Source organism: Salminus brasiliensis, chromosome 16 (genome assembly GCF_030463535.1).
Source record: "Salminus brasiliensis chromosome 16, fSalBra1.hap2, whole genome shotgun sequence".
NCBI lineage: Eukaryota > Metazoa > Chordata > Actinopteri > Characiformes > Bryconidae > Salminus > Salminus brasiliensis.
Genome location: NC_132893.1, coordinates 23,514,461 through 23,536,813, shown reverse-complemented (window position 1 = coordinate 23,536,813; position 22,353 = coordinate 23,514,461). Strand labels below are relative to the sequence as shown.

The 22,353-nt window shown below is 37.1% G+C and overlaps 2 protein-coding genes across 2 annotated transcripts; both read right to left on the bottom strand.

Moving 5' to 3' along the window:
• Positions 1-3,410: 3,410 nt before the first annotated feature.
• Positions 3,411-10,953, bottom strand: ift46 (intraflagellar transport 46 homolog (Chlamydomonas)). Its single transcript, XM_072659081.1, has 12 exons — positions 10,826-10,953; positions 10,066-10,162; positions 9,920-9,996; positions 9,673-9,824; positions 7,860-7,934; positions 7,616-7,709; positions 6,828-6,956; positions 6,567-6,685; positions 6,058-6,124; positions 5,630-5,690; positions 5,469-5,554; positions 3,411-4,127 (listed from the first exon to the last, which is right to left on the bottom strand). Exons 1-12 carry the CDS (start codon positions 10,931-10,933, stop codon positions 4,035-4,037), a joined length of 1,158 nt encoding a protein of 385 aa, XP_072515182.1. The 5' UTR covers positions 10,934-10,953; the 3' UTR covers positions 3,411-4,034.
• Positions 10,954-11,860: 907 nt separating this feature from the next.
• On the bottom strand, positions 11,861-21,725 carry vps11 (VPS11 core subunit of CORVET and HOPS complexes). Its single transcript, XM_072659268.1, has 16 exons — positions 21,576-21,725; positions 21,118-21,266; positions 20,237-20,372; positions 19,869-20,032; positions 19,498-19,745; positions 18,533-18,734; positions 18,192-18,343; positions 17,917-18,103; positions 17,519-17,662; positions 17,107-17,304; positions 16,375-16,536; positions 16,082-16,215; positions 15,250-15,452; positions 14,208-14,379; positions 12,891-13,113; positions 11,861-12,576 (listed from the first exon to the last, which is right to left on the bottom strand). Exons 1-16 carry the CDS (start codon positions 21,715-21,717, stop codon positions 12,409-12,411), a joined length of 2,784 nt encoding a protein of 927 aa, XP_072515369.1. The 5' UTR covers positions 21,718-21,725; the 3' UTR covers positions 11,861-12,408.
• Positions 21,726-22,353: the final 628 nt, after the last annotated feature.

Here is a 22,353-nt window from a genome sequence, read left to right as displayed (position 1 = left end):
ATCACATGCGGTTAGAAACCTAGCATTGTCATGCGCCATTTAGTCGTAAGCTTACATTTTAAAACTGATTCTGTGTTTCTTTAAAGGAATAGCTCACCACCAAAGCTCCCTACAATATGTTTGGTTGGCCAAGACGGGTTTGAGGAATGCTTTTTTTGTTTTGCAGTTGAGGCTAATATATAACAAAACATTTATGTCACTCATAAAGATCAGGCTTGTAGCCCCCATACAAAATTAAAGAAGCACCGAGCATGTATAAGTCAACTCCAACTCTGTGTGGGCTAAGGGGAACAATGTACAGAATGTTCTGGTTAACTTTCTTTTTGATAATAGAAGTTTGTAATAACACCTTCGGCCCGCTGGCAGTCCATAAGCTGTTTAAGGAGTTAGATGGTTTCAAAGCTATGAAAAATACTGCCACAATTTAGAAACATGTACAGGCAATGAAGCATACTGGTACTAAGCTTGAGTTAACAGCTTCATTTCAGAACAGTAAAAGTACTGTGGATGCATCTGTCTCTCTATATATCAATGAGTGCGCTTTTAACTTGCTTGTTCAAGCAAACTTTCAACCATTTAAGCTGAACTGTTGCATTCTGTTTTAATACCAGTTATCTACAGATTGTTAAAGATTGTTTTAACATCAATTTTCAGGTCAGTCACCCCTCAACATACTGACGTTACAGAATGTGCAACAGGCATTTTCGCTAATGCTTGTCTCAAGCGAGAAATAGTTTTCTCAACTGCAACATCATGCTCACGTCAGAAACTCTTTCATGGTCAGCAGATAGAGTTCTATACTGTTGACACCATTACTGACAGCATCGCCACTAAACAGTATCACGTTAGTACAATGATTATGCTAATTTAACTTTCATTTGCAAAGCTTTGAGCTTTGAGCAAAAACAATATTAAGTCAATATTCTTATACATAGCACCTTAAAAACACTCAGAACTGATTAAAAGGATCATCATATAATTTGTCACATCACAAGTTACATCATAGCGTCATTATCCACTTTAAGCACTGATATTGCCATTGGACAAAACAAGCATATATTTATTGTGTCTAATGAATAATAGAATCATACCATATCTGCAGAGGCAAATGAAAATGACACACAAAAGTATGATGGGGATCAGTGCGAATCCGGTGATGTGCAGGGGATTTATAGTATGTGCAGTACTGCTGTCCTGACAATGTGTAGTGTTTTCACCTAGAACAAAAAGAATACAGTATAAGTGCTCCATCCTGGTGTTTCCTGTTTAATCAAATGTATCCACAACTCAGTGATCAGTGTTAGTATTTTTTTTTCTTTTACATAAAGTGTTACATATACAAGATTAGCCTACTCTGTCACTAACAGACAAACATGTCGAGGCTTATGTGTAAGAAAACATGCACATGAACATGTCCTTAATATTGATTAAGGTATTTTGATAGTGGCATTTAGTCTATCAGTGTTTTATCAGCTGACGAGAAAATCCCCATTTCTGACCTGAGATGTTAACATGTGCCTCTGATGTTCCGTCTGCATTGGAAACCTGACAGGTGTACCTGCCCCAGTCTGATCTGCTCAGGTTAGACACATGCACAGTCATGTTCCTCTCACTGAGGCTGATTCTCTGGTCATCTGGCAGTGGCAGGCTGTCCCGCAACCAGTGCAGGTTCAGAAACTCTCCTCTCACTTCACACCTCAGGGTCAGAGTGTAGCGAGAAGTGTTCACAGCTATCCTTAATGCAGCTGGAGGAGCTAAAACCAGAAAACACAGCCGAGGTTAATCACCTTCTACTTTCTCAACAATCCAGCAAATCAACAAAAATCCAGTCATTTCAGAACAAAACGCAAACACTGTGTGCTACAGTCAGGCATACTCACATAGTAAAGATAACGTGATGTTACACTTTATAGTTTGATTGGAAAACACTACTTTCTTTTCATAAACAGCTTCATCTTCTGCTGTCAGATTGACCAAAATCAGACTCATATTCTGTACATCAAAATGAATATTTTGGCAGCAGTTGCAAAAGCATGAAGTATTTGTTTTTTCAAACACATATAACAGACGCTTTGAAGTTGGACTTCTGTATTTAGCCCATTCCACTCTTGATGCATTTTGTTGATGTTCATGACATATGTGGAGCTCCACTTGACTGTGTAACACACCCTTCACTTTCTGCTCACCACTCGTTCCACCTGCAAAACAACATCATAAATAGTGAACAGTGAATAGTTTTTCTGTCATTAAATATAAAGAAATGATAGCACTTTATTTGAAGGTACAGCAAATAATAAAAGGCTATTAAGGCCATGTTTTTGTTCAAAGACCCACTCACACTACACTTGAATTCACATCTTATTTAGTGTCTGTATATAGTAATATAATCATTGTTGTGTAAAGTTTATATTAAACCTGTATAATAATGCATGTATAGTGTGTATAGGACTAAGTTGGATTAGTATAGTAGATTTGATTTGATTTTAGACTATTCTAAATGTTTTGTTCATTATGCATTAAGCTTAAAATACTCTATAAATCTTTTAGGGCCCCTGTCAGTAATGGCCCTTATGGTGCCTGGAAACACGGACTGACATTTTTTTTGTTTGTATTAGTTTTGCATCCAATTAATGACGAGTTTGAGCTCACTTTAGAGACCTATTAAAGCTTTATTTAGCTGCAATAAACTAACATAAATACTAAATCTGGCACTATCTAGAACCCACAAGAATCAACTAATTACAGACTAATAACATGTCAATTTAGGCAATAATTCCTGCTCAATAATCTGTGCGACAGGTCCTTAACAAAGTGTTTATAGTGCATTATTACAATGAGAGAAAAAATGAGTGATTTTACACAATGCACCACCAATTACATACTAGTATGATCATTGAAGTCATAATGAATAAAGCTGAATACATACTAGGCAAACAATTACAAATGTCTAATTCAGTCTTTACTAATCATTATTTGCATGTGTTAAATTAAAGAATATAAACAAAGCGACATATGTGCCATTACATAAGATATGAGAAAGGTATAAACACAATCCTTACCAACAAATGGCCAAAGGAGAAGCATCAAAATGACAAAGTGATTTCCTGGCATTGTCATAATTGACAATCATGAGTTATAGTCTTAAGTCCTGTTTAGCTAAATCCATATCATAAATGATCATTAAAGGATCTCTGTAGGTCTTATTAATCACTAATCACGCCCTTAAAATCTGCTGTGGGTAGGCAGAAGACAGAAACTGTCCCTGCATGTGCAGAACACTGATGTAAGAGGAAGATTGCAACCTACACATGTTTAAGCACACACTGTGAAAAAGACTTGCTTAGTCTACACCACGTGGTTTCACAAAGTCTCTTATGAGTCAGACAATGAAGGAAGTGACACAGTCGTGCTGTTTCTGAGGAAATAAATCTTTATTTGAAAATGTAACTGACAAAAACATTACCCTTTAGCACAGCGTCAAAGAAAGCCTGGATGAACGTCTCTTGGCTTATGTGAAAAGCATTATTGTAAACCAGCGATGGGAAACGAAGCAGATGGATGGGATAGCTTACTAAAACAAACAATCTTTAAAGCTAAGCATGTATACATTGTCTTAGGTAATACAACTACCAGACAGCCAAGTACACTTTTAAAAATAAATGTGCTACAAAGTTATTTGGGCAATGCTACAGAAGAAGACTTTTTGGTTTCATTAAGAGCCCTTTTTATCTTTATATCATATTCTTTAAACCTTTACAAACATGATTCTTAATGCAACAAAAATTGGTTATTCTAAGGCATCACTCAAAGAACCCTTTGTAACACCTTTATTTTTAAAGGTAATGCTGGGCCGTTATTAAGGCTATGTCTCTTGGAAATGCAAAAAAAAAAAAAAAAAAAAAAAAGTTTGCAGTGAGAAAACTATGAGGTACAGTCAATCAGTATTTCGGTCCATTTGTGGGAGTGCTGGGGGTGGACTGGCATTAAAAAAAATTAAGAGCAGTTTCAAAGGTCCTTGTGGTTGGAGAGGAAGATCACTCTAATGTCAGTGTCTCCGCTTCTGCTGTAGCCGTGCGTGGAGCAGAAGAACTGTTGGACTTGTGGCCCTCTGCCAACGCCTTAAAGTGCTAAACACAAGAAGAGGGGAAATGCTCAGTGATGTAATCCCATGAATGGCAATGGAAACTAAGCATTTCAACTAACTTATAGTGCAGATCTATCATCTACATTTTTAGCATACAGTCAAGGTTGACAAATAACTACTATTAACCTTAAGTTCAGAATAGAAGTGTGACATTATTTTATTGTGGCTTTATAGTATGCCTGCGGTGTAATGTCTCAGTACTAGCACCTTGGACTGCTTAAGTTCATATAAACTACTTTGTAAAGATGCCAAAGCATCTTTTTGACTCAAGGGTACACACAATGGGCTACTCCAGAAATATAGGTAGAACTTTCTGTACTGCATTTTATTCATGCAAAATTACTTCAAATCTTTAGTATAGGCCCCAATAAGAAAAGTTTTTTCAGTAAGTAAAAAAAGAAAAAATGTATTTAGTTCACACAGATCACCATTATCACAGAAGCTGTCTAACAAACCTGTTTTGAAAAGATAACACAATTAAAGACCTGCTTTAACATGATATTTATAGACGTGTATAGTACACTATACACACATAAATGAATGGAAAATCCATTTCAGATTCACTGAACACAGTTCACAGGTACTCAGTAACTGCTTTCCTTTAATCATGTACATTCTACTTGTTTATATCTGTGAGAAATAAAACATTACTTTTATCTCAGCACCATATTTAGTCATTTGCATTTAGTTCCTAAATTCCTTTACTGTGTATAATTTTAGCCTTTATTTTAATTGCAATGTTTAGCTTAAGTCTGTTCTGTTTATGCAAGCACCACTGGTGTTGCTCACATTTCTTACTTTGAAGCTTCATGATTCTGTTTTAGACCAAACGTGATGCAAAAAAGGAGAAGTGTAGGTTATTATTGAATCGAATGCACCAAGACGTTATAGCGTTTCTCAGTGCTTCAGTTTTTTTTTTTTTTTTTTTCTCTCTCTATCCTTGTGTACGCAGTAACAGTCTAGACCTTTTCCTTTTTCTGCTTGTGCACAGCTGGTTAGCAACTGTAATGATGCACAGCTGCCACCAGCTGGACATGCATATAAATCAGCTCTCTGTTTAGTTTTGATAAACTATAGTATTTCAGTTCATAGAAGTCACACGTACTGCACCAAAGAAACAACAGTCCTGTAACAAGATCTGTGAAATAAAACTAATAAAGATCAGTCTGGACTAACCACTAAGTGGATGTTTTGGCAAGGCAACATTCTGAGGAACCCTACAGCCATGTTCAATAAAAACAAACATAGCAAATTTAAACAGACATGAAAAACAATATACGATAGAAAAGACACAGAAGAAAGAGGTCCCTTTTATAATAATTACCTGGGAATTTTTGAATTCAGAATAGAGTGTGAATAAGACATGGAGAGACTGGATTCGACTCTTATACACAGGGATGTCCAGGATACCTGTAGAAAGTAATTTAGTTAGATTCACTTACGAGGCTTCACTTGCGATAATAAAAAGATGACAGTTCAGCTCACCACATATTATGTCAATGTATTCTGCCAAGTCACAGTTAATATCTGCCGTAGGAAGGTTCACCTGGGAGGAGGAGAAAGGTGTGTACAAAGTCAGATTATAAAACTAAACACACTGTAAAGTGCAAAACAGTCATTTAAAAAAGTTGGAACCCAACAAAATAAACCAGTTCAGAATGCCTGATTATATAAAAGTGACTTTACTAGTGTTCACTAGTGTTAATTAACAGCATGTCTTATCTAAGTGCATATAAGTGCATAATTCATACAAGTGCATTATTTATAAAAACACAGAAACAGCAGCAACTTTTAAGAATCTATAAAGTTTGTGTTCATTAGGCCCTACATTCGGAAAGGAAATAATTAAGTACTCTTTTAAATGCTACTACAAAATATTCTAAGCTTTCAACAAACAATATTTTAATACTAACCTTGCCCAATAGCTCCTCAAACTCAGCTGGCCACTCCTGCATCAGGGTATCAATGTCTGGCATGGATCTAAAAGAGAGAAATGGACACCTAAATAATGGACATTAATTCTGTCCACTTGTGCCAAAGTTAAAACCAGAGCACACTAACTGGACAAACATGAACAAACATTAACATTTGGTTGGTGTGTCATACCTGGTCAGGGAACATAGTGTTTATCCCTGATCATACATGGAACAGTGCACTTTGTGTAGATGTTTACATGAGTGGGGTACTGCATTAATACACTATATGGAAGTATTGGGACACCTGCTCATTCCACCCTTGGCATTAGGCATGGTGCCAACATGTTACATACATTGTGTGTGTTTCAGCAATGGGTGCAACTTAAAGTAGCTAAATGCCTTCAGTACAAGGGATGTCCACAAACATTTGGATGTATAGTGTATTTCAGTTTTTAGTGTATGACGTTGAATGAGGTCAATAAAGCACGGTCTGTGTTTGTTCTTGCCTGGTGTAGTGTACAGTAGCTGGTGGTTTGGACCGGTGAAGTTCACTGATGCTTTCTATCCAGTTATCTATGGCTTTAGGGTTCTTCTGCGGATTCTCAATACTTTTCACTTTCACCTCCTAAAAAGGACAGAGAGAAATTCATTAGGAGTTCATCAAGTCTGGAATAAAGGAAAGGTAAAATTTGTGCTGACCCATTCTTTTACGTCCATGGACAAACTCACAGACAAAAGTGACAGACTGTGAGTGTGTGTATACTCACAGCAACATTGTGCTGTTTACTGTTCTCTGAGAGCCACAGGGAGAGCACTGTAGGATCAGACTGCTTGGCACAGGGTTCATCCAAAACCAGCAATCCTAGACCGTCTGCCTTCCCGTCCGGCCGTGGAACCTGATTATCACGGACACACACCACATGCATCAGAAATGGGTGAACAAAAAATCTGATGTGGTATTTATGTTATTCTGAACATTCTCTGTAACTGCCTAAAGTTTATTTTTTTAAAAAACACATCTGCCATGATTTCCATACATGACAACATACAACAAGCATAATAAAGCATATTAATGTCAATTGGTTTCATACACTGGATGTATTACTCAACACCTACTACTACATACAAATTTTCCAGTCAATGCATATCCCTCTGTAAATCCTTCAATGTTTTCAAATGTGAGGCTCACTGGTTTTAAAGCTCAACTCTTCCAGGATTTCTAACAATTTTCTAATTTTCCAGATATTTTCATGACTGGAAAGTTCCAGGTTTTCAGATTTGCCCTGCTATGAATGGTTCAAAATGCTGAAGTACTCCTCCTGTAGTACTAAAATGGTGAGTCTATTTCAGAATATAGGTATATGTTGTTGCTGTTGCACAACGGCCTTGAATCTCCAATTTTTATGTTTTGAAACATAGATAACACAGAATATACAAAATGTGTAATATAAGAAGAAAGCATCTGTAGTTAAAACTAATTTGATACAGTGTTCAGTCACATACAAGTAAATTTATGGTACTTGGTACATGGCATAGTTAATATGACTGGACTCACTTTAAGGAAAGCATCAATGTCCCCTACAGCTGGGATAAAGTCAGGAATAAAAGGTTTCAGCTTATGGTCCAATTCTATAGTCTGTGGTGTGTACCTGAAAGCAAAAAACATTCACATTTATAATAATGACTAGCACCCATAGATATACAAACTTCTTGCATGTGTGTTTCCATTTGAGAGAAATCAGATGTGAGACGTATCAGTGGTTTGTGTGGGTTCGTGTACGAAAACAAAAGCTTCTCACCGTGTAATGTACTGGAAAAGTTCTTTGATTTCTGCCGTAACACGAAGATGGTCATAATCTGCCGGGTCATATGCTCTGTGAGAAAATACACACACACTATGAGAGAAACCTCAGCATTTCACATATAAATATTTAAATCAAGTGTGTAGTACAGAGGTAGCAGCGCTTGAGGTAATGGGCCACATTACACATACTCCAATCTTTATTGGACAAGATAAAACATGTGTTGTAAGTTATTAGTTAATAAATAAACAGAACCCTTTAATAAGAGTTGAAGTTATTTATTTATTGCACAAAAATAATAAATAAATATAAAAAAAATCTATTCAATATCTTTCTCTAAAAGCTTTAGATACTACATTGCCCTCCTTAAGAACCTATGATATGAATCATTTGTTTATCAACCAGGCCTATCTAAACTGCTGTATGTCTGTTTGTGCTTCTTTATCATCTTTTCAACGTTTTTCTTTCTTCTCATGCGTTCATTAGCATACCACTGGTTCGAACTGTAAAACCGACAATCTAGTTGTCTTATTAGGCTGCTCGCCCACAAATAAGTGTGAACCACAGTGGAAAACGCTTTGAGATGACATCCCACTTTTACACATAAAAGTACCAAGTAGTAGTAGTAACCATGTTTGTAAGAATTACACTTATGGCACCTTACATAACTCGATGAATTGTCTTCATACATTATGGATGGGTTACTCTTGAACTGCACATATTCACAAGCTAGGAAGTGGATACTAAATGTTATTTGTATTCATGTCAGCATTTTTAATACATAAAATGTATAGTATTTATATGTATGTATTCAGTTAATCTGCAAATAATATTTAATTAATTATTTCTCAATATTGATGCTGGGTGATCTATTTCTTGTACCCGCACATAGTAAGAGTGACATACAGTGACATTATATATATATATATATATATATATATATATATATATATATATATATATATATATATATATATATATACACACACACACACATATATACATATAATGTATATATATAATATATAATATTTTTAACTTTTTAGGTCCCTATACACATTTCTATTGGGTTAAGGGATTTGTTAGAACTAAACCTTACCTTATGGGTAAACCGTACCTCATGGACAGATACCATGACATTCTCCTGTAAAATTTACTACTACTGTCCAACATTCATAGGGCCATAAAAAAAATATTTTGAATTATTTTCTTCTAATAAGTTTCTGGCATATCAATGAGGTCTTAAGAAGGTAATCAGTGTTTTATTATCTGCCTCATTCGTGAATTTCCCTTTATTTAGGGCATAGCACACTCCTAGGTGTTGCCATACTTTTTCAAAGATATTTAACATTGGACAATTTAGCTTAAAACATTCCTTTTAAAACAATAATGTTTGACTTTTAGAAATTCGAGAAAAAACAAAAAATATATATTTGAGGTATATATTGATACTTCAAAAACCAAACAAAACATCTTAAGTGTCAAAAGTATTCAATAACCACCTAATAAAACAGCTTTAATCTGCATTACCTTTTTAGACCTTAGATCAATTGCTAAGCAATCAATGCAGCTTGCTAGCAAGCTAATATTAGTCTGTCCCAGTAAGCACTGAGAATTGTATCCATGATATTATGGCCATAAAATGTTATTTCTCTATTTTGTAAACTTGTAAGATGATATGAGAGTTAGTTGCACTTCTTTTAGATTGCTTTAAAGAATAGCTAATTACCAAACAGTAAGATCATTTAAAAAATGTGTTTTCTGTCTGATTCATGTTTACAGTGCCTGTAAGCTTCAGCACAGATCCTACCCTTCAGGAGCTGAACCTGGCTCTCCATCATCTTCATCAGATTCAGTTTCATCACAGTCGTCGTCATCATCATCGTCGTCGTCGTCTTCCTCCTCTTCTTCCTCGTTATTATCACTAGCTCTTCTTGGACTGGCTGGTGGCTCTTTCTTTTTCTGCAATTAAATGTGAAAAAAGTCAGTGCAATTTACAAGATCAGAAGTTCACACCCTGCATTAATGAGGTTTGGGATGGTAAATGATGCATTTACCTTGGTATCTTCTTCATATTCGTCACTGCTGTTATTGGCCATGGTATTTAGTTGTTGTCTGCTCCTGTTCCTAAAGACTGAAATCACAAGACAATGTAGCCATTGTATAAAAGTTGTAAAAGAGTAAAAAGCAGCGAGGGCATCACCTGTTTGACGCGGAGTTGGTGTGTACAAACTGGCGACCTCTTCTGAATCGTTGATGTCCAGTGTCTCATCAAACGGCTGGTTGTTTATGAGCTGAGTCTGAGAACAACACAACACAGGTGCAACCATACAGTTAATCCATGTCAGCGATGTGCAACTGCACACATATCTTGTCTAGTCCTTGTAGCGAAGTATTGCCAATAGAATAGGACTATCTAGAGCAGGTAAACATATTGGCGTGTTGGAACCTATTGGCCCCATGCCCAATTCCATGCGTGACGATTAGAAAGCCCCCAGCATTGACTAACTAATATCCTAACATGGATATAATTTGCAAAATGCTTAATTACAGCAGAGTGGACACGCCAGATCCAACAGAACAACAGTTGAGATATATAGTGCTAGCTAGCTAGGAAACTACCCACTGATACTTCTACTACTGAACGAAACGTCTTAAGTAAAAAGTATTTATTAACAGTCTAACAAAACGGCTTTAATCTGGGCAACCTTACTTAGACGTTAGCTAGCTAGCTATATCAATCGCTATGTAGTCAATGCAGCTAGCTAGCTACCAAGCTAACGTTAGCCTGACCGATCAAGCATGAAACTAAAAGAAAGTTGGAATAGCTAAAGCTATTTCTCTCCGCAGACAGCTCGAATGAACTCAGTGCAACGCAGAGCAGCGTTATATATATTTACGTGGCTTTAATATGTCAGCCGCGGTGAATATTTGCGCTAACCGGAGCTAAAAACATTAGCTACCTTCTGTCGCTCAAAGCTCTCCATGTAAGCAGGCGGTGTGCTGTTACCCTGGAAACCGAATCTCGCGACGCTCCTGGAGATCACGGCTGACGGGCGCGTTGGTACCATTGGTCCATGGTTGGCGCACGACTGGAGCTTTTTAAAGAAATCTGAGACCGTCTTGTATGGTGTCACAGACTTGGCAATTATGTTTTAGTTGCAAACACAAATTATATTAAGAGTCAGTTTAGTTTAATTAACCTCTTACCGACAATATGTGGAATTGTAAATGTAACCGGTTTCGGTTTCCAAGGTAACAGAACACCGCCTGCTTACATGGAGAGGTTTGAGCGACAGAAGGTGGCTATGTTTTTAGGTCCGGTGTTCTGTCGATTTGTGCTACCTTGTCGAAGCATGCTACCGTAGTGTGTATTTATAGGTGAACCAGCGTGAATTAATATCCTAGGATAGGCTATGTCTATATGCTAAAAAGAGTTAGATCCGAGAATGCTTGCTACCAGCAGAAGTATAGGAAAGATATTTAGGTAGCATAAATCATTATCTACATCAGGTAATTGAGGCACTTAAAAAAATAATGTATATTTTTGTAAAACTCAAACCAATATTACCAGTAAGCTCAGATTGTAGGATGCACCTGAGAAAAACTCACGAAAAAAAATTATCACGAGGAACACATGAAAACATTCAAAATTGTGGTTCAGCGCATGCGCAGAGCCGCTAAGTAGGGCATATCGATGGGTAGCACAAATCGGCAGAACACCGGTTAGCGCTGATTTTGCTTTATCTAACATATTAAACCCATGTAATTACCTATGACCTATAGCCATGACAATTTATTTCATTAAGGGAACGAATTAGGTCACTAAATATAGTTTTTTACCTTGACACTTCCGAGACTCCGTGTAATGTTCCTTCCAGATACAAGCATACAAAGCCTCACAGCCCTGTATGTAGTTACATGTAACTAATCAGTTGTAGCATTTTTATTAAACTAAATGTAGCCATAGATTAACAAGTAATACTCTTGTTTGCTGTGTTGTAGTTCTTTATTATTATGTTGTTGTTAGTGTAACAATGACATTTTACAGAGCAGGTACTGGGCATAGTGTTGGACATATGCACATTTAGGCCAATAGATGTTTTGTATTAATTAATGCTGTAAATTTGAAAATACATTCATTCATTGCCTAATTTCGCTTCCACTGAATCACAGATCAAGCACTTGATCATTGCAAACTGCAAAAAAAAAAAAAAAAAGAAAAGCACACGACAACATTCATACATGTGTTATATTCACAGTTAATTTACAGACATATAAAAGCAGTTAAGGTTGCAAGTAGCTGTATGGGATGTTCTATTAACTTGCTTTTCAGGGATCAATATATTTCTTCATGACATGGGAACATTTTGCAGGACACATATGATTTTTTAAGAATGTGCCCACTGACCTAGGAGTACAAGCAGGAGAGAATCAGGATCAGGCCTCACAGAATATGATACTATGAACTCCTCAGCGCAATAAAAACTGAACCCAGTCTGTAGCTCTGAATTTCACAACCACGATGTTGATGAGGACCTGTTTCTCAGACATTTCTCTTGGTGTGAATGAGCAAGTCTCTCTGTAGATCAGCTTCCAAACTCCCAGGCCCAGCCTTACCACCTGGAGCATCTGTTATCAGTGTGAGTTTATTGAAAACGCCACGGCCGAAGTAATCCGCCACCACTGAGAAACCGTCATTAGAACTCTTCAACTGCGAACGACAGGGTTTCACGTTAATTACTGCAGGCATTTTGGTTCAATAGTTAGTTCAAGCATTATTCAACTTCAACAGAAATGAGTAGTACATAGTTACATTTATTTTCTTAGTTGCTAGGCTACTTTTTTGAGTCATAACTTCATTACAGTACTCAAACCTCTATATGATAATGGTGTAAGAAACTCTACCCACACCTGACTATTTACAGCCAGCAGTTTAATTTTAAAGGCCATTACCAGTAAAGCTACTGTATGTGTTGAAAGTAATGCATGGTTTAAGGTTATGGGGAGATTCCTTGTTTTCCGTACCTGTCTGTTGAAATGATCGTGCAAGTCGCGTTTCTGGTCCTGTGCTCGCAGCATGTCTTTCACCTTCCTGTTCTCTGGTGTGCAGGTGGGGCACTCAGCTTCACTCTCAGCATAGCTCTCAAAGCAGTGCTGATGGAAAGAGTGCCCACACAGGAAATGCACTGATGGCAGTTCCAGAGGGCTGTTACACATGCTACACTTTGTCTTCTGGAAAATCTTTGCACTGTGGGGGTAACAAAAAAAGAAAAAAAGGAATGGAAACATTTGATAGTCATTTTGTAAAAATGTCAAACAATTAAAAACACCCACACCCACACCCACACACTAATCTAAATCACTTCTACACAAAGAAGATTAAAATGAAGAAAATGGGTTTATAAGAATGTTACTTTCCACAGTGGGCTTAAAATAAATAAATAAATAAATAATAAAATAAAATAAAAAATAAACCTGCATATTCTCTACAAGTGCTGCGAATTATGTCACTTTATTTGGGGAAGTTTAGTTGAGGTTCACAGAGAAGAAAGCTGAAGAAAGGCTCATGAAATGGCTTTGCAATAAACCCATATAAAACAACAGAGGGAGCCAAAATGATACTGAGGTGGGACAGACTGCATGCAATGCTCAGGCATCTTGGAGAGCACAATTAATTAATTTCATTTTATTTCTTTCATTGCAATGTCTGACTACTGACATTTACTGACAATTACTGACTTGTCAAATTCAGATTGTTAGTAATATACTGAAAGCTAGGATACAAAGCGGACCGCATTCTTATATCTAGGTGTTTGGTATGAATACGTGATTGCAGTGCCTACAGGGTTTTTATCAAAAACGAACCTTCTGTACTGTTGTACTTTGAATTACGTCACTAATACTACAATAGTAAAAATGTAATAATAAAAAGCATGGATCAGCTATTTCAGCTGTGTACTTTATATGGCACAATTAAGCCACATTCTGTGTGATAGATGAAATGATTTTGGTACAATATGGCAACCAATATTAAAGCAAATAAGGAAATGAAGAGGTTACAATCTGTCCAAAGTACAAACAAGCATTTAAGGACATGTGTAATGTCTTTCTTTATGCTATATATGCTTTCTTTCAGTGTTTTGTTTTTGCCGGCTGCCATTTTCATATTTGTGTTTTTCTTCTTCCAATTCTTCTATCCATATCGTCTGGCCTCATTATGTCTTAAAGTCTTAAATCTTTTCTAGGCCAATTTTTTTTGTGCTCATTTGCTGTTATTACAGGTTATTACAAGGCTTTTTTGATTGTCATGTTACACCCTCTAGGACCTCTCAACTGTGCTACCTGGTACGGAGCTCCTGGATCTCAGAGCGTAGGTGTGCAGTCTCCTCGCGGTACTGCCGGATCTTCCGCTCATCCTCCTCTATCTGCTGGTTCTCCCTCTGCAGTTTATTAATCAGGTAATCCTTGATCACAGACAGTGTTGCTGTGGAGTTGTGAGCCAGTGTCTGCACCACTGCAAAGGACAGGGTGCAAAGTTATTCATAAAAAATGATGTAAAGAAACACTTCGTAGAATTTAGAAATTAAATGTGGTAGCAGAAAATGAAAGACAAAAATAACACATGAGCAGCATGGTTTGCACAATTTAATAAGATTTAATTTAGTAATATTGTTCATAAACTTCTGTGGATGCAACGATCAACATAAGCCTTAAAGTCTTTCTGCTCTAAAACACTACATTCAGTAGTGATCAACATAAGCCTTAAAGTCTTTCTGCTCTAAAACACTACATTCACTACAAAGTCAGAAAGAGTTGAATAACTGGACCAGGTGTTTTTGAAGCAAGGTAGACACTAAAATGTGCAGGGCAACGAAACCATCAAGAGGAGAGTTGGAAACCACTAGTGTAAATCCTGCTATTGGCAGCCCACAGTCTTAAGTCTTAAGTATTTCTCAACTCAACATTACTGACCCAGTTTATCAGTTGATTATGGGACCCTCTGTGATTTGATTTAGGTGGGCTGGGGCAGTAAATGGTAATTAGTAGTAGTATTGTGTCGATGGTAGCAGGATTACTAAAACGCAGGTCTTGATAACTTTGAAATAACTTTAAAACAGAGCCTGTACAATAACAAAAAATTATATATAAGCAGAGAGGCAGTAAAACAGCATGGTAACGGCAGTTAGAAAAAAAAATTACCCAGGCTACCAAACCACTGCATGCACACCATTGCATTTCTAAAGAGGGCAAATGTTCAGCAGCAACATTTCTGTACAAAAAAGTACCCAACTCTAAAGGTGTGAAGAACAGATTACCAAGGTGAGACAACCGCAAGATGATGCAAAAGATTTCTATGTCTTTCCAGTACATGCTTGCAACATACCCAGAAGTGGTGGCATGAGGTTATTCTGGTCAATATGCTGTAGGACCTCACTAATGTAAGCTTTGCAGTCTTCTTCTTTTCGTGCAAAGTAGCCCAGGGCCTGCTCCCACAGACAAACCTCTTGATCACCATATGTCTTGCACGCCTCCACCACCTTAGAGTACTCCTCGTTCTGCATGTGGTAGTGCATGATCTGCTGGTACCTTCACAAAAGATCAGACTAATGGCATCACTCATGCTCTACAAAAATAATTATTGGAAACCACAGCGCTGAGAACAGTGTCCAGATGTTCTTACAATAGGGTCATGAGTAGTGATTACTCACTACTAGTGATAAAAAAAACCCAACTCCATGCCTTCATATTTCCCTATATTGATTTCTGTAATTTTTCGAACTAGTCCTCTGGCTAAAAAGTTCACTCAAAACATGGGGGCGAGAGTTTTCCAAAACTCTGCCTACATTACTCCTATTCTTAGTGAGAACATACAAGTTACAAGTAACATCACAGACTTTTTAAAGTAAATGTGAAGAACCTTTACACGCAGTTAAGGCCGTTTCAACATTTAAAAGGTTCTTCACACTTTTCTTTCACAAACACCATTAATGGAACCAAAAGTAGTCCTCCCCCCTTGTAGCGTCTTTATTCTTAAGTTACTTAAAAAGGTGCTACCTTCAATGGGTGGCAGATCTTACAGTGCTGTAGTCACTAACTTTTCCTCCTCCCTGTCTATGTTGTGATTATCGTACTGCATTTGTTAAATGGCCTTGCACTTGAGAAATTGCTGTAAATGGACAGTAAATAACTCAAGTTAAGATAAGACTTAGACTCACAGCTTGCCCTTCTCGTAGAGGTAAAGCACTCCCTCTTTAAAGTTGTGCATTTGGCAGAGCACCAGAGCTTTATCAAACACAGTGTTCTCTCTTCTCAGCAGTGACAATGCTGCCTCCTGCAGGGCCTTCTTCTTCTGCATGACAAAAACAAATGCATGTATTTTTTGTAATTATATACGTTTGACATTTACAAACTTTAATAAAAAGAAAATCATTATTAATAGTATTAAATATGCTACAGAATGATAGTGATAGTTACTGTAAAGTAGTGAATATTAGTGTGTGGCGTTCACCTCAGGATTCTGTTCATGGGCCCAGTCCTGCAGTCGAAGCTCCAGCAGTGTATCATACACACCCTGTGGAGATGATGGCTCCACCTTGATCATGTGCTCAAGGAATGCACGTAGCTCTCGTGGGTTATTCGCAAAGATGGGGATGAACTCTTCTGAATTGGCCTAAGGAAAAGAGATACAATTAAATGACAGACTGAGAAACAATCATTCCTTTAACATCTTCGCACTCTGCATTAGTTCTGCTGCTTCAGGCTTTGTTTCTAATGGTAAGACACATTTCAAGATAATCAAGGTAATTCTAAGATCATCAGATCACAAAAATATGACAGTGTTGCTGTCAAATGGATCAAGGATGCTTACTGGCCTAGCAGTGTAAGCCAACAATATTTATTTAGATCTTTAATCTAATTACATCAGAAGTAGGAATGTGCAATCATATGTGTAAACCTTAATGAAAGGATATTCATAGGTTAAAGGATGAATAAGCAGAGACCAATAAAAAACACATTAATTCTGACAAGAGTATAATAATAATAATAATAATAATAATAAAAAAAAAAAGTCCTGCAATTAAACTTTCATCCAGCTGGTGGCATATGTTTGTGCTTGAAAGGAGAAACAATGATTTCAGAGTATTTAATTACTCATTCATATTAGCATCCATCTATAGCAAATAACTGTATTTGCTGCTGCCCTAAATAGAACAATACTTAAAAAAAATAATTCAAAAACCTTATTCACTGATATTCTGTCAAGACTGTCTTGGTCAGCAGAGTCTTGGCTGGGCTGGTAATCAGTACAGAGCCTCTTCAGCAGCACAGTGGTGCTCTCAGGAACATGGTGCATCAGAGTTTTACCGTAGTGCTTCATATTGGTCTCAGCCTGCTCAAATGGCAGCCGCCCAATGTAGCGTAGCGCCTCCTGGTAATTCTGAATTCAGCAGTAAAAGAAAGAGGAAATTACATTGTAATCACTTAAAATCTTAAGGTTGTATTTTTAAATCAAAAACTAGATATGATTAATTTAATCAATACATTTTACTTTATTGTCCACTCAACTACACATCATATATAAATTTTATGCATTATTTCAACAGTATGCTCCACCATAGCTCTAAGGACAGCTTTGAAAAAGACTCCTTTACCTTTAAATCCTCCAGCTGGATTTTCAAATACCATTCATGGTGTGAATGTTTCTCTGCCAGGAACACAGCGTGACTGTGATAACTAGCTTGGCGCAGCACTTTTATGGCAATCTCCACATCAAAATGCACCTCACTTTCGCTGCTCTGAAAATGGCAGAGAAATGAAGACCGTGATCAGCGTACAACTCAAAGCCTTGCGCTGTAAAATAATTTTTTAATTTCCTTGATCATGCATTAAGACTATACAGAGTATTATTGATCTGTATTTTACAATAAATTCTCTAATACAGATGTTTAATTGTTTTAGAAGGTTTTTTAACAGACTACATTTAGAGATAGTGATTTAAATAATATTCACACACAAACATTCCTCAAGATGAAAATATTCCTTAATAAACCTTAATGAATTCCTCCAGCTTGGAGCTGTCCTTCAGTTTAGTGTAGCAGTTGAGCAGCAGTGTGGTGTGATCTGCGTTGGCCAAAGACTGTCTGTGGAGAGCCTGCAGGTACGCCGTTAGGTTGTGGATTCTTTGAGCATCCAGGAACTTACGAATGACATAGGAGGGTTCAAGTTTCCCAATCGTTCTACAAAACACATCAGATCACGTCAGGTGATCAGGTGAACAGATTACCTATTAAACTGATGACAGTTCCTGATTATGGGAGTTCTTACCGAATATACTGTTGAATCGCTCCATCGTGGTCCCCTTTGATGTAGAGATGGTCTCCATATTGTCTGAATATCTCAGACAGGCCATCATTATCCAGATGTTGGCTTTTCGCAAGGTTGATTGCCATCACAAACAGGTTCTTCTTAAACAACATCTACAAGTAACAAAAAACAATAGCAGTATAATATATTGCTAATGAAGCACAGTAGTACACATGCATTGTTCTCTTAAAACATTGTTCAATAAAAATTACAAATGGAATCGACATTTATATATATACATATATACATACACACACACAACAAAATTCAAGTAAAGCAGCATAACTGCTAGCTGAACTGACCTCTAATTTAGTCTGGGTGTCCTTCTCTTGCAGCATGTACATTTTTTTATCTCTTGTCAAAACGTAAAATGAACCCCACTCTGCCAGGACATCTATGATGTCGTCGAAAGGTGAACTATAGGCGATGAACTTATTGTCCAGGTCATAAATTGTCAAGACTTGTTTTTCTGTTGGAGAAGTCTCTCTGCTCCCAAAGTCAGGCCTGAGTCATAAGGAGAGACAGAAAGAGACAAAAATCAAGTTTCCAATCAAAGTCTAATTTCATTACACGACTAAAATTGAATTTGAAATTTGATAGCAATTTCCAACTTTTTGCAAAGGAACAAGAAACCAAGAATCCACCACTGCATTTTGAATGTTTGTAGTGGGGTCTGTCATTTTCAGATACAACTGTTGAAGATCCTACTTATGGGACCACACTGATAACAGGTTATATCTGATATAGAGGGGAAAATATGGTAGATTTTTTTTTACTGCTCCTATTCATATTGTCTTCAGTAGCCTATAATCTATTACTTTTATCAAAAAATGATAAGTCAGTGATAAGGACTTTCCCAATAATTATACATGACATGTTAGGAGGCTGCTAATGTTTAGATGCCTGTATATTAAATGCCTGTCTTATATCTAAAAACATACAATAAAAAAACCATACAGAGCAAATTACAATTTGTTGTAAGTATTTAGTTAATTAGCTACTATATCTATAATAAGGGGAACTAGCTACTGTTTTCTATCCAACACTGATGCTTCAGCTTTAAGGCTCTGAGGAACACGCAAAAGCATCTATTATCGTCTCATGGCATGTCCTAACAAATATTGGTATATATGTTTTGCTATTTAATTTACAGAATAATAACTGAATGTCCATTTTTGACCAGATTCACAGGCAAGACTAGCAAGTGTCACATACTTGCAGACCACCATGCTCTTCACTTTAGTTGTACGATAAGAGAGACTCTTACTTGTTAGGTGACTTGGTGTCTCGTGTAAGCAACAGTAAGTAGCCCCGGTGCCAGTGGGCCAGGATCTTATGTCCATCAAAGGCAAAGCAAGGCCCCCTTTCATCAGGTTGGTACAGATACACACAGTCATCTCCTGCTACAATGAACTGAGAGTCCTGGGAGGGGTCAGTGAGGGCAGAACAGCGTAGGGCGCAACCGTGTGTGTCCAGCTCCAAACGGGGGTACTCTTTAACTGACAATGTGTAACACTAAGAACAAAATAAACCAAGAAAGGCAGCACTGAATACAAGATCACTCTCTCTACATTTATCATTGGTAAATGAGAAGTGTTGATGCTGAAACATTGGCATAATAAAATAATTACACTATACCTGCACTTTCTCAAGAGTGGCTACAAACAGGTGTGTGACTTTTCCTGCTTGCCGGAAAGCCAGACCAGTGACCGGGCAGTTTCCTTCGTGGAGAGTTAGTGTTTTACTGTGTCTGTCTCTGGTAATGTCGCCTTTAGTCAGAACTACACTGCCATCTGTAAAGCCTGAAAAAAGACCACGACTTTATGAACTACTAAAGTAACTTGTTTTTCTTTTCTTTTTTTTTTATTCATTTTACAGAAATATGAACGAAGTGTTTGCTTTCAAACAGCTTATATGATAGTAATGACTGATTATACTGACATACATTAACATTCTGCAATACTGACACAGAGAGACTTACAGAAAAAGAGAGCAAGAGATTGTACCTATGGCCATGAAGTTCAGGTTCTCATGTACACTAAGACAGGATACTTCTGTGGGTTTGTTTCCAGGAATAGCTGGGAATATGCGGGTGCACAGAGGACTGCCACTGTCCCTCTTATCCGTGTTCCATACCTTAACCTGGTGTACAAATAAAACACACACAGAACAGATGGCCAGTGTTCTTTACAGCAGAACGTTTCACCATTTTGTCTTCAGCTTCAATGCAACAAAAACAATTGTAGCTCATTTTCTATGCCTTTTCCAACCTCTATGTATAATATGTGTATGTATTATAAGTAAACAGGCTGTTTGGTGTTACTGTGCCTTTTAGACTGTATACACTGTATGTCAGAACGTTTGTAAACACTTTTTCTAATGAATGCATTTAGTACTTTAAGATAACCTATTACTGACACATATGTGCAAAAGCACACACACAGCTTGTCTAGTCCCTGTAGGTATGTACTACCAATATAATAGGAGACTCTGGAGGAAATAAACATGAACCTATTGACAGCATGCCTAATGCCAGGCATGGGCTAGAGGGGTATAAAGCCCTCTAGCATTGAGCTGTGAAGCAGTGGAACCGTATTCTCTGGAATTATGGTGAATCATCCAAAACTTTTGGGATGAGTTGGGGAGGGAGTGAGGTGAGGACAGTGAAGGCAGTTACTCCAACAAAAGCAGGGTAGAGTTTTTTTAAGACTTTCTGTTGTGAATTGCCATTTTGGAAACAGGGTTTTTTGCATGACAGTGATGAAATGTTTATATACTATACCAAACACGTATCTGAAATAGAAGCAAGGAGGGCCCAGTCTCACACAAAAAGGCATTTCAATAATACCATCATCAGATACTGTACCATCGAAACAGCAGTCCTTACCAGTGGGTTAATGCCATGCTCGTCTTGTCCTACAGAAACCAGAATGCTGTGCTGCTTCAGCTGGTACAGGTGTGTCACCCGCAGCTTGTAGGCCTGGAAGGAGGTCAGCTGCAGAGAGCGACTTAAAAACCAAATCTGACCATCCATATGTGCACAACAAGAGTGAAGGAAATCACAAATCAAATATTCACAGCTTCATCCACCTGACAGGACTTGGGCTAAACTACAGATCCCTTGTTCAGGTTAATGACTTGCTAAAATGTCTCTACACAGATTTCTTCATATGATTGTAATAATATAACTTCACCAATCACGTGCAAAATATTCGGACAGCAACGTGTTAATCATTCAATTCACTACAAGACTGACATTTGCTGATAAACACTCACTGTGTCATAACCACTAGCTACATGCTACTAGCCTCAACAACAAACAGCAGCTCTGCATTGTAAGGATATCTCCGAGAACGATGTGTCCCCGGCCTGAATCACAGGCCGATATGCCATGAGGCAGAGTGAAGTTCTTCGCATTCTCATTCGGGTCCTTCACCGTTTCTTTATCGAAAAACACGAACCGTCTCCACTGCAAGAACGCAGCCATTTTCTCTGCGAGTCTGCCTCTACAAAATCATGTGACTGACACCCCGGTCATGTGAGCAGAGTTCACCGTTTATTTTAATCCGATTTATCCAATATATTTATATAATTTATTTATTTTCAGAGGAGCAGATTATTAAATATAACAAAATAAACGATTTATTTTAATGTATTAGAAATATTTAAATTATTAAAAAACGTTTGCTAATGCTTTTGTGAATGTGAAAGTTTGCACATAGAATAAGAAAGTAAATTAGAAAATGCTCTTTCATTCTCTTACAAAAATTATGGAAATCAAACAAGTCAAAAATTTAAAATACGTTCCTTCACGACCACGGTGAAATAAAGAGCAACACAGCACTACACAAGACTAGCTAGCTAGCTACATAAAGTGTAATGTGCATCAGTGCAAAATGTAAACAGTACATATTTAACAAATATATAAAATAAATAAATAAAATCTAGCATTAATGTTATATTATATTGCATGTAGTATAATCGTCTATTTATTCGTTGTTTCATTTTTCCCCAGCAATACATACGTTTGATATATTTATATCTATTTATTACCTACATACTTGTTTACAGGGCCATTTTTTCTCAATGCATATTTTTCTCCGCCGCTTTACACAATATTAAC